This window comes from Phascolarctos cinereus, unplaced genomic scaffold (genome assembly GCF_003287225.1).
Source record: "Phascolarctos cinereus isolate Bilbo 61053 unplaced genomic scaffold, phaCin_HiC Scaffold_5;HRSCAF=322, whole genome shotgun sequence".
Lineage (NCBI taxonomy): Eukaryota > Metazoa > Chordata > Mammalia > Diprotodontia > Phascolarctidae > Phascolarctos > Phascolarctos cinereus.
Genome location: NW_027555958.1, coordinates 43764257 through 43777158, shown reverse-complemented (window position 1 = coordinate 43777158; position 12902 = coordinate 43764257). Strand labels below are relative to the sequence as shown.

Genomic DNA, 12902 nt, shown 5'->3' with positions numbered 1-12902 from the left:
TGTTTTCTTGTTCCCCACCAAATCCCCATGTTCTCACATGTCTCTTGTCATGTTTTATTTAATCTTTAATATATTTTAATTAAAAAAACACACACACACAAACAGTACAACATTTGGTCTGTGGGTTTGAAATGGTTTGATATGGTCCTCTCTACTGAAATGTCTGTCACCCTCCTCTCCCTAGGCTATTTGTAGTTCAGGCTTTCAAACTGAAAACCAAAACTCCAAAGTACAATAAATAAGTAAAACTAGTTGCCGCCCCACTTCAGTCAAGCTAGCCTGACAGAGGAGGAGGAGGAGAGTAAAAAAGGGGGGAAAAGGCTGAGGAGGGGAAGAATCTAGGATCCTGTACAGGAGGCTAGAAAGGCGTGACAGAAGGGAAAATGATATCCTTGTGCTGAGGCCCTGGGTGGGGGCCCTGCCCTGGGCAGAGACGGCAAGGATCGTGCTAACCCTCGGACACTTGATTGCTAGATGTCTCTGGTTAGAGGAAGGAAAGGATTAGGCAGCTCAGCTTTGGTCCCCAGGCACGGTAGGGAACCTGGAATAATTAGAAGGAAGAGGGTCTAGCTTTGGCAGAATGAGACCCAAAAAGGGAATGGTAAGGCACAGACTCTGTCTCTGGAGCCCCTGATCTGAAACTATGGTAAGGAATGCGAGTCGTCCCCCTCACTCTGAACCCAAGCCTATGGGTAGGGCAGGGGAAGATTTGTCCCAGAAATGAATGACAGGACAGGCAGCTTAGGGAGGGGGGAGGAAACCTCCCCCTGTAACAGAGACTATGACCAATCCCCCTCACAAGATGGACAGGAGTTTGGTTTAAAGGCAACTGGGTGACCAGGAAAAAGGGCAATTGGAGGGAGGGGTGAAGGGAAAGGGAGAAAACTTACCCTTTCACTTCCCACCCCCAGATATTGGTGACCTCTGACCCCCCCCAAAGGGATGTCTTCCCTTTGTGGTAGGAAGGGGTGGTTTCTTGGCTTTATGAAATAAGGCTGAGGGGCAGTAGGGACCCAGGCTCAGTCATTTTTTCTGTGGTTATTGTTAAGAATAGGATGACCATTGGCTAGATGATGGCTCTTCATGCCCCCACCAGTGATAGCCTCCTCGCCCTCTGAACTCTCCGTCTCTTCCCGATCACTGCGTTCATCTTCTACCAGCTAAAAAAGAGGAAAGGAGGCCAGAGATCAGAAGCTATGTAGCAACTCCTTCCCTCCCCTCCTTAGGGTGCTAATTTTTAAACTGGGGAGCATATCTGATGTGAAGGAGGGCTGAGCTCTGGTACTCGGGGGTAGGAAGGTCTTAATTCCTTTTGCCTTGACTCGTGGATCATGAAGGAAATGTACTGGGGGAGGGAGGAACTGAGTCGTAGCAAAGGAGATACAGAGTGGAAGGAGTCCTCACCTTTCCAGTTACAAACTTGTGGGCCATTCGAAGGATGAGGTAGGCCCAGAAGATGTGCAGCACTTGCAGCACACCCATCATGGAGTTGAAGAAGTAATAACCAAAAAAGGCAGGATACAGCTGCAGAGGATACACCACTGTGCAGTGCAGGATCCTGAGGGACAGAGAGGCGAACACTGGGGATGTGGTGGGGGATGGAGGCTGGGGAAGATGAGGTCACGATCTGGGAGTCGGGGACAGAGGGAGAGCAACAAGCAGGTGGGGAAGGGGGCTTGAGAGAACAAGAAAATCAGAGGGAGACCCATCTCCTAAGCAGGCAGCACCCCTGAGCTCCCACTCACCAGAAGGGTAAGATGACGAGTCGAGTAATGATGAAGACAATGGCGAAGACGATGAAGATATTGTTGCACGTGTTTTTCCATCCAGCGTAGTTAAACATCTTGGCTGACTGCATAAACACCCCCAGCCCCTGTAGCCATCATCAAGGGCCCCATCTCCCCCTCCAACATACATGTATCTACATATGTATGTATATAAGCAGGACATTGGTATTGACCCCTTACTCCAACCCGATGTCCCTAAAGGAGGCAAAAGGGGCAGAGGAGGTTTAAGATGCAGGGAGAAGTTATATGGCCTGGGGTCTTGGGTTAAGGGAGCTCAGGGGAATCCTGACCTCTAGCAGGTAGTCAGAGGAGTCATGGAGAGCCATGATGAGTGTCCCTGCCCGGATGTAGTTGGCAAACCAGGAGAAGCTGATGAGGATGATGGTGGCCACATGGTGGATCACCTGCTCTTTGAAATCCTAGGGAAGAGATCAGAGGTCATGGGATGAGGACTTTTCTTTGTTTCTCTATCCCCACAGCTCCTTCTGTTTCCTTTTTCCAAGTATCCTCCAAACCTTGCCCCTCAAAGTAATAAGGTCCTTGCCTACCCCTTAAAGCCCAGATTCCTAAAATGGGGCCCATGAACCTCTAAGGGGGGGTCTGTAGATTTGGGGGTTCCATGAATGTGGGAAAAAACTGCATCTCTATATCAATATAATTGGTTTCCTTTGTATTTCTATCTCATTTTAGTCATTTAAAAACATTAGGAGAAGGGGTTCATAGATTTCAACAGACTGCCAAAGGGATCCATGACACTGAAAAGGTTAACCCTAAAATAAAAGGAAGAGTCTGAGATGATCTCACACCCTTATTTCCTTTCAGACTCAGCTCAACCATACAGAGCTTCTAGCAGTGAATGGGAGTACCCAGTACATAGAGAATTCCCCAAACCATCCCTTTGCCAGCCACTTGGCCCACCTTTCGTTTAACATCAGAAGCAATACTGAAGAGTAGGGACCAGTAGAAGGAGAGTTCGATCATGTAATACCAGTACTGGGAAGGGATAATAGACTAGGAGAGAGGAAGGAAAACTGAGCCCCACCAAAACATGGATATTCCCCAGAAGTCCCACTCCACCCACCCACCCACCCCATTTCACACCACACTAACCGCTTCTAGAATAATACAATTTACCCCAACAAGCAGCCTTCCCAAGCCTTTAAATTTCTCTTAGCTCAGTTCCTCCCCAGAATGTTACAGATTCCCTTCATTTCAAGTGTCTGACCTAGTCCCACCCCACCACAAATCTCTCTTTGCCTCTAGCTCCAGATGAGGATCTGTAGCCCCCACTTCTCATACCTGAATAGGATAACCTTTCCATACTTCCTTCATGTCATAGAACCAAGGTTTCTGAGAAAAGATAGTGGCAAATCAGAGAAGATGAAATATTGAAGAGGGGACCAGGTCTTATGACTCCATCTCTCCTATGCCAAACCTCCAACTCCTCCCTCCTACCCTCACTCACATCCACAATGACAGCCATGCCAGCAATGAAAGCAATAAGATAAAAGGTGAATCTCCAACTGGAAGAAGAAACAAAGGTGACTCAGTGGGACAGGAATAGGGAGCACAGACCCAGACCCTGGACTCCCTACCTACACTCATGACTCTTTACCTCCATTATCAAGATATAGAGAACATCACAACACCTCCATTTCATCCTTTCCCACACTCAGCTACTCCCTATCCCTTTCAACTCCTGCTCCACCACCCTTGGCTCTGTTACCACCTGGCCTCCCGGAATTTCTTGAGTAGGCTTGGCCGGTCCTGATTTCGGCGTCTACGGAACCATCGCTCTACCTGACGGCTTGAGAGTCCACTCTGCCGAGACAAGAGCTCCACCTCCGCCTGAGAGGGTGGGGGAGAGACAGAAAACTTAGCAGTGACTACTCAAATAGACAATCCAACTGAATGCTGACCTCCCTCAGAACCTTCAACAATCTCTCTGGTACTAACTTCCTAATTCCATTCCCCAATCCCAAACCCCAACCTTCCATTGCATTCCTTTTTCTGCATCAACCCCTTTAACAGTCAGGGCACCAGATTCCAGCCATGACCTTGTCCCCAAAATTGACCCTTTTACTCTCTAGTATTGACATACCCAAGGATCATCATTTTAGAGCTGGAAAAAACAGAAAAGGTCCATGTCACAGTCCAATTCTCATTTTATGAAATAGGTCAAAGGGGGTTAAATGCTTGACCAAAAGTCACTCAAGAAACAAAAGAGCAGGGCCAGTAAGTAAGCCAAGGTCTTTCAGCTACAACGCCAGGACTCTCCATTTTCCTGCTGCCTCACCAATTTCTTCCTTCTAGTGCTCACCTAAGATGCATCCTTTCCCTCTCTGCCCCGCTAAGATCTGGCCTCCAATGCATCAGGTGCACTTGAGAGGATAAGGGGTGGGGGCTTACCTGTTTAGGGTGTTTGCCTCTGGTACAATAGAAATTCTCCAAAGTTGGGTTGGGGGATGCTCGAAGCCGAGTCTTCTCCTTCACATTTAGGAGGGCAGCCAGCGGTGTTGCCACATAACTGGGAAAGGCATCCGGTTAAGGAGAGGGGCCTGTCCCTTTCAAGGACCCCTTATGACATCTGAGGTTAGGAAGGACCTGGGAGCTTAGAACCTTCTCTATGGCCTCAGTTTCCCCAGCTCAGTGCTGGAGAGAGGTTCCCTGGCACCCCCTCTGGCCTCCTTTGTTTCCCACAGCTCTGGACAAAGCAGCTTGTGTCCACCAGTGGCCTGGGGGAGGGGAGGAAACAAATGGCTATTGAAAGAATGGCCTGGGGGAGCTAAACCCTCAGGCAGACAATGCTGCCTTCATGGGGAGGGCAAAGTAGGGACACAGTAGGCAAGAAACAGAGGAGCCAGAACACCAAGGCCTAACCACCAATGATCACTAGGCTGAGACAGTCAAAGAGGGCAGGTGGGAAAGACTAGGAAGGGCAGAAGTGCAATATGCTCACATCTCAAAGAAGTATCTGACGATGAGGAAAAGCAGGGCGAGGGGTAGGGTGATATAAAGGTCAGAAGCTTTAGCATAGATGCGCCCATCACGGTCCTCCAGGTCAGCCCAGGTCAGGTTCACAGGCAGCCACAATCGCTCCCACCAGAAGTAATCATATAAAGTCTGCAGCATCCTAGGGGACCAAAGAGGGCAGGAAAAAAGGAGTCAGGAAAGGGAGCTGCCAGGGACGGGGTGGGGGCAGGAATGTTAGCGATTTTAGCTTACTGAATGAATGTTTGGGTTGGAAGGGTAGAGATCATCCTCACTTCCCCACAATTTGAGTGAAAAACTCAATAGTCTTATTTCTCTTGGCTTCTATAAATACAAACTTTAGGGTCTGTACTTCTCTTTTGGACCCCAGGATGGAGGGACACAAGCTCTAGTTTGCTTTAATCTACTTACTGGCTAATGATTAAGATTTCACCAGCTGCTAAACTGACTAAAGACAGAAGAACCTTCCCTCTGCCCCTCCTTCCATCTTCCCCACTCCTAAACCAACCCTAAACCAAGCAGGCCTTTCTAAGGGTAAGCAAAAGAGGCTCCCAGAACTAGGAAATTTTCTCCTCTTCCCCATAATTCACTAATGGAAGGAGCAACAAAGAACTAGAAAAAGGGACTAGAGAAAGGAGTGACTAATTAAACAGGAGACAACAGGTGAGGAAACTGTAACTAAGAGCTGACCCATCAGACTCTGGGCTACAGGCCAAACTCTCCACTTGTAGTCACTGGGCACATAACCCCAGACCACCCAGATCCTCACTCCCCCAGGGAGAAGGGCTCAAGCAGTCTAACAGATTGACTCAGTTCTTCAAGGCCCCAGTTTCTGGCTGGGGAGGGGAGGAAGTAGAGCAGTGGGCAGGTCCCAAAGTTTAGTAGGATTAAGAACTATATCATGTTAGAACTTGTCCAGAAAGAATACCAAGCTGGGGGAAGGGAACACCTACTGCCACAGTTTCTGGAACCTTAGGGCAAGGCTGCTATATTGATATAGGCAACTAGTATCTTAACTACACCACCTGCTAGGAGGATGAAAGGGAAAATGGGGCTGTCATGACTGCTTGGAGAAAAGAAGGGACAGGGTGATCTGGAGACACAGAAGGAAATGTTCTCCACTGGGAAGGAAAAGGGTGGTGTTAGGCTAAAACCTGACAATCCCACAAAGCATAGAACCCAAAGCTTAAGCAAGTGAGTCAACAGCAAGATCAAATTACAATAGTAACGATGGTACAGAGGTGACTAGGCCACTGTTTTCCAGGCTCTCCATCCCTATCTCCATTCCATGCTCCAGAGGGGTCACTGAGAAAGAACTGTACCCCCCAGAGCTCCCAGAATATGTCTGGCAAAAGAAAAGGGCTCCACGATGCTGACTGGGAAGACTGTTCTTCACTGTAATCTAAAAACCAAATGGTGCGATGGCAGAAGACTAAGTCCTCAAATCATAATGTAGCTTGGCCTATACCCTCTTCTTCCTCCTCCTCTTCTTTCCCCCATCCCCCTCCTGGAACTTGCGAAATACCAACTCTGCCAGTCATGGGCAAATACTCCCAGCACAAGGACTTTACCCTCTTGTATTCACCACTTCCCCTCCTTGAACACTGCCCTCAGAAGTAATCAGAGGTCAGTCACTGAAACTAAAGAAGCTTTGGGCTCTTCCTCTTACCGCCCCCCAACTCGTTTCTCTACTTATAATAGAACCTTTTCACCCTGAGGGCACTCTTCCCCACCCCCACCTGTGAGGGACCAAATATTGTTTTGAGTTGGAAGTGAAATGAAACCTTTTTAAATGAGAACAATAAAATTATCTACAACAAAATCTCACCCTCAATCCTATCTTTCCCTTCTCCCCAAACAAAAGCAATGTGGGAGGTAATAGGTAGGATACCACCATAGGGACCTGAGTCCTACCTGCACATGTCCATCCTCAACTACTCTCCCCTTTTCTTTTCCTTTTGTCTGTTCACCCAAAATGGCGTTAGAGAGACTAATCTGCCTGCCAAATGGGCTTTATACTGGGACAAAGTTGCTCCCTCTCATGCAATATAAAGCCTATCATATAACGGAACTATACTCTGGTTATCCCTTCACACAGTAAAAGAAAAGATGGGCAGGGGAAAATTTCACTTGCTTTAACCCTGTTGGAGAGTTGTGAGAGTTAAGTGCTTAGAGATCCTGGCAAGGGTCCTGAAGGTTGTGGGAGGAAGCCATCTCCTTGCCTTTTCCTCTTTCTGACTCCAGGAGCCCAGGTACATCTTGTTCCTGGATGGGGTTAGGGTTAGGAGGGAGGGTTTAAGGGAGTGGGATGTTAGCAAGGAATGGAGTAAGCGTAACCAGCTCAACCCTAAGACCTCCCCTCCCCCACCTCTCTCCCAGAATCAAGGTAAAGTGTATGTTGAGTAATGATCGGAATAATGAAGAATAATGGCATTCTCTTGTCCATGTTTCAGGCTCTCTCTAACCACAGCCCTCCCAACCTGCTTTTTCCCACTATCATCTCCCTCCATTAGCAGCAGCTCCCTTACTCCCTCAGCCTGCCTGGAAGAACAGGGATCGTCAGAGTGGAGAGATGCCCCAGGTAAATGGAACAGATCTGCATAGCTCTGCTCTCAAGTTTGGGTTCCTGTAAAACTGTCTTGTTTCTGCTCCATTTTCCAGTGGGCTCCTTAGGACCCACAAATCCATCAAGAAAGAGCAAAAATAAGAAAACTCTCACAGGGAGAACATTCGCTCCCTCCACCACTAGTCTGGTCCCCTGCTCTTCAGATTCTGTCAGGGACTCTTCTACACACCTAGCCTCACCTTACTCTACGTGAACCTTCCTACTCCCAGGGACTGCCCCCCCAACACAGAGATAAACACACACACACACACACACACACACACACATATATTCTCTCTCACTCACTCATAGACACAAAGAGTTCTCCCTCCTCTGGAAACACAGATACCACTTTCTGAGGCAAATGCTGGAGAATGGCCAGGGTAGCAGAGATTTCCTAGGCATTCAGTTACAAGGAACTTGAGCTGGGAGCTGCCCAGCCCATCCCTTACCTCTTCTCATTCTAACCCTAACCTTCCTCCCAACCCTTTTTTTGGGGGGAGGGGTAATGGGGTGGAGGTTTGGAGAGCTGGGGTTAGGGATAGCAGCTTATGGGCCAAAGGGCCAGGAAAAGAGGAGACCAGTTATATTTTCAGCCTCCTATAATCTTTGCAGGGTAACCAGAAAAGCCCTGGAGGGATTTATTCATCCTTGTAAACTTCTTTATAAGTTATCAGGCAACCTATAGGGAAAACACTGAAAAAAGCTGGAGGAGGAAGGATGAGGGCCTAGGAGAGCCAATTCTCCAGGCTACTCTGTAAACATTCTCCCTCCCTTCCCCACCTCCCCAAATTAGGTCAGAGTGTTGGGGCATAGAAACAGCAAGAAGAAAAGGGGCCCTCAGGTCTTTATTTAAGGTCACCTGACATGAAGCCCAGCTGGGTCCCCTTACCTAAGAGCCTAGCACCCAAACACAACAGGCCCAGGCTGAGTAAGGCAGATAAGATTGCAAACCCTGAGGGCAGGGATTGGTTGACAGGTTAGAAAGGCAGAGGAACAAGGTAAGGAAAAAAGAATGGGAAGACAAAGAAAAGGAGGGGAAAAGAAACCTTTTCTAGACTTCTAGAAGAAAGTAAACAAATTGCACTGGTGAAGGGAGTAGATGGGAAAACAGAAAAATGAAGTTCTCTTTGGAACAAGACTCCCCATTCTCAGGCAGAGCAAAATCCTAAAGGATTAGATTGAGAGACAGACCAGAGACACGGTTACACGCACAAAATGACAAACACAAGCACCTATACACCAAACACAGTAAAATAGAAAGTCACTGAAGCTTTTTATGGCCAATACACACACACCCACTTAGTGACAGCTCCTCTGTGGGCCTAGTGGGAGAGGCATCCCCTGTCAAAGCCCTTCCCAACCTGATACTTTGAAGGAAAAGGGCCCACAGGCCAGGTTCCAAAGAACCTCAGAGACCAGCGTGCTTTGTCTAGAACTTCCACGTTAGAGAACGAACTTAGGACTTTTCGGCCAAGGGTACAAACACCTCCAGCTAAAACTTAACTAGGTTGGCGGGAGGAAGGCGGTAAAACCTAGGAGTAAAAGAAGCCCCCAAATGGGCCAGGTACTTTAGCCAGACAGCTGCAATTAACCCACTTGTCAATTTGCCTTTCCCACTTCTGTAATTAGCAGCCTGCAGTACAGGGAACCAGCTCAACCAGCATCCCCCAGCCCCAGCCTCCACACATACACACACCCCATAACGGTGCAAGGAGAGGCAGGCCCCGAGGAGCCAGGGATGGCCCTTCTTAACCACTCCTTCCCGTTTCCCGTTAAGCAGATGTGGGCTGCTAGCCTTTCCAAGGTGGCCACACCAGGCAACCCTTTTCCTTCTTTGCTGGCACATGGGGTGAGGCGCTGCCCAACCCTACTCTGCACCCGGGCCGGCACACGGGCAGGTCGGAGGCTGCTGTAAACAGCCTCTTGGTTCTTTTTCTTTCTTTTGCCTCACCTCAATGAGTGAGAGTTAGGCCCGCACCCTTTTTGTGGTCCTGAGCGAGGTTTCCCTCCCCGGGACCTGTTGCCCAGTGGGAGAAATCTCCAGGCCTGGCGCGGAAGGGGGCGAAGGGAAAGCAGAGCCCGGAGGTGCCGGGAGAATGGGCCAGTTTGCGGGCCCCGCCTTGGTGGGGCCAGGAGCCGGGGGGGCCCAGCCAGGCCCGGCTCAGGCCTCGTCCCTCCCCTGGCCGTCCCTTCCCTCCCCCCAGGCTCCGGCCGCCATGAGCAGAGCAGGCGGAGGCCTGGGAGGCAGCGGCCGCCCCGGCCCCGGCCCGGGCTCCTTGGAGCCGGGCAGTTCGAACGCCTCGCGGGCTCCCCGGCCCTAGAGGCTGGGCTGGCCGCCAGCGGGGAACCCAAAGAGCGGAGGCAGCGCCAGGAACGAGCCAGGGCGCCCCTCCACGCGGACCAACTTCGTCCGGGCCCCACGGTCGTGCTTCCCCCTCCTCCCGCCCTCCGTCCCCTCCCCGGGCCCCCCGGAGCCCGGACGGGAGTGGAGACTCACTTGGCAGCGTCCGCGGTGGCCGCGCTGTCCTCCGCTCTCACCTCCTCAGTCCTCCCTCCCTCCCCCACCTCCTCACTCCACAGGACTCGGCTGCTCTCCTCTCCTCCCCCTTCCGCCTGCCCGCCTGCCCGCCTGCCCGCCTGCCCGCCTGCCCGCTCGCTCCCTCCTCCCGCCGCCGGCGGAGTCCGATCCCCAGCCCAAGTCTAGGAAGAGTCGAGAGCGTCAGCCTGAGCCTAGGCGGGAGCCTACGGGGCGTCGGGGGAGTAGGAGGGAGAGACTGGGCTGGGCAGGGCTGGGGGGGGGCGGAGGCGGGAGCGGGGGTGGGGGGGGGTCTGCTACAAACCTTAGCAATCAATGGCCGAGCCACAGATCGAACCCCGACCCATTCCCGCCTCAGCCCTGCTGCTGAGGTAGGGGACCTTGTGGGTGGTCAGAAAACAGATTCCTCCTCAGTGCTTCCTGCCGGCCTCACCCCACCCCACCTCATTCCTAGCTAAGCCCCGCAGGTAGAAACGGGATCTTGGACTTAGGGGAAAATGTGCATTTGCCACTTGAATTCAAAGCGCATCAGATGGAGGTGAGTGGCTTCCCAAAGCAAAGAGTGGGAAGTTGCGAAGGTCAGTGGACTTTTCTGACCACAAAGATCACTCAAATATTTGAACTAGAAGAAGAAGATCGATCTTGCGAAGGGTTGGTGAGCATGACCTTGGTAGGGTTCAACTTGCCTCTGGGGCACAGGAAGGCTCTGAATACTATTTAGGCAAGTTAAACTGAATAATAAAAATGGGAGGTGATGATAGTACTCTATGCCATTCGCCTCCACTCTGTTATATCCTTTGCCCTAGTTACAGATAGTTACATAGTTTCAGCCCAACTGCCTCAGTCTCCAGTTCCCCGAACTGGTGACTTCAGCACATTTCTTACCTATCTTCCCTGTAGGACTAGAGGTGAAAGAGTAGGTATTGACTGGCGCTTCTCCACACTTTGATGTTGGAGTGCCTGGATCTCAGTGCACCCCCCCAAAACTGGCTAAGATGCCAATAAGCATGGTTGAGATCCTCTCTAAGGTCAAGGATCATCATCCGTCTCCACCACCTCTTATCTGAAAATATTAGTCATCACTTTTTGTCTGACATCCTTTCCACTTTCCAGAGAATGTGACTAATGGTCTGAGGCCTTCTTGTAGAGGAAGAAAGGAGCAGGAGGCTATGAAGTTTCATATCAATTAACTTATTAACCTTTCTGCAGAGGTGTCCTGGGCCCAAGTTGAACCTTCATGCTTTCACCTTTAGAGATCCCATTAGTCTCTGAAAGGGTTCTCCCAGATGTCCTTCTTTCCTCTTCGTCCTCAGCTCTAGAACCTATTTGCCACCTACTTTTTGGGAGGCCTTGTTCATAAGCCTTCCTGGTCAAGTCAGGTCCCCCTGCCCTCTAACATACTAACATTTTCCCAGACCCCTTTCCAATTTTAATTCTCCTAGGTTTCCCTTTTCTGTTGTGCCCACACAACCTGGATTTTCTGAGACAGTCACAAGAAAGGTTTAAGAAGAGAAATAATAAGTTTTTGTAAAAGGGATACCCATTTTCAGACCACATGCCCCAATTTTTTGATCTGAAACAAAAATCACTATATATACTTTATTAGTTCTACTCTCTCCCAGATTTCCAGTTCTTGATTTCTCTCTTTTATATTGTTTTTTAGCCTGCTCTCCATATTTCACCAATTCCCCATCTGCCTTTCCTAGCATCTTCTCCCTACTCCAGGGTCCCAGCTCTTTCTCTAGCCCTGAATAACCTCTTGTACCTACCCCAGTCCTTATCTAGCTGTGGTCTTCAGAGTTCCTCCTCCTCTAACTGTCTCCTTTCCATCCTCCACAACTCTCTGGTTCCAGGTACATAGAGTACCTTTTCTAGTACCTTGCTGTCCCAGACTGCTTTCTGTGTCTTCACCCCTTTAGCACACTACTCAGGGCAGACCAGAGTTTACTCCTTCCAGACCCTCTTAATTCTCCCTCTACTGTTCAAGCCTGCTAGGTTCCCCTTTTGCCTTGTATTCATTCTCCCCCTCAAGCTAGCTCCCAGCATTCCCAATTATTCCTCTACTCTTCAGTTTTCCATTCCCACAACTACTTTCCTCCTGCCTTCCATCTTCCTTCCAGCCCACCCTCAGAGCTCAGCTGCCAGCTGTATTCGGAGGAGGGGACATGCAGTCAGGCACTAGTCATTCTAGTTTCCCAGTGGCACCTGCCACTTCCAAATCTATTCTGTCCCTAGCCTGATCCTTTCTGCTACTGTTCCAGCAGAACAGGATACTAATAACTTTTCTGGGGAGGTAGGTCGTGTGTGTGTGTGTGTGTGTGTGTGTGTGTGTGTGTGTGTGTGTTCTGAGGCGGTAGAACTGCCCAGAGGGAGACTTCAGCCAGGGCCTGAAAAATAATGATTATAACCCCCTTGCTGCCTGTCAAGGAGGGAAGCAGGCATCTGTCCTGAAGAGAAAACGAAGCCCCCACCTAGTATTAGGGTGCTGTTACTAGCTTTGTCATTATCACTGTGATCTTATCTCAACAACTGTCCTGGGAGTGTTAACCTCACTCATCCCCTCACCCAGGCATTTGCTGCACTGGTATGACCACACCCACAGTGCCCCTGTGACAAGTAGAGTGACTCACTTCCTTTGCATAGGCCTACTGAAGTGTTAGGGAGGTGGAGGTGCCCAAGGCTACCACAGTGCCTTTAGCTCCTAAGGCTTAGGAGGGCTACCAGGATAGTTAGAGAGTTAGAATACTGCAAATCTTTTTCCAGGTCGGGGAAACACAGCCCAACATAGAAGGGACAGTGGGAAAGGGAAACAATGCCTAGTAGGGACTTCAGTACAGGACTGAAATAGTTTGGAGGAAAAAAAATCAATGGGTCCCCCTGAGACAGAGGGTACTGGGCAGAACTGGCCCAAAGCCTGAAAGGTCACTGATGGGGAAAGGAGCAAGGATGGGAAAGAAACAAGACAAATGTCTTGGTAGCA

The 12902-nt window shown here is 49.9% G+C and overlaps 1 protein-coding gene across 4 annotated transcripts; it reads right to left on the bottom strand.

Annotated features, from left to right (window-relative positions):
- Window positions 1–40: 40 nt before the first annotated feature.
- On the bottom strand, window positions 41–10245 carry CERS2 (ceramide synthase 2). Of its 4 annotated transcripts, none has more exons than XM_021004687.2 (11): window positions 10227–10245; window positions 4747–4920; window positions 4197–4314; window positions 3517–3635; window positions 3253–3310; window positions 3087–3137; window positions 2706–2798; window positions 2078–2206; window positions 1746–1852; window positions 1405–1558; window positions 41–1160 (listed from the first exon to the last, which is right to left on the bottom strand). In XM_021004687.2, the coding sequence occupies exons 2-11, from the start codon at window positions 4917–4919 to the stop codon at window positions 1020–1022; spliced, it is 1143 nt and encodes a 380-aa protein (XP_020860346.1). In that variant the 5' UTR covers window position 4920; window positions 10227–10245; the 3' UTR covers window positions 41–1019. The 4 variants fall into 4 exon arrangements, with proteins under 4 accessions (XP_020860346.1, XP_020860355.1, XP_020860338.1 ...); XM_021004696.2 differs by lacking the exon at window positions 10227–10245 and adding an exon at window positions 9884–9991; XM_021004679.2 differs by lacking the exon at window positions 10227–10245 and adding an exon at window positions 6913–7043.
- Window positions 10246–12902: the final 2657 nt, after the last annotated feature.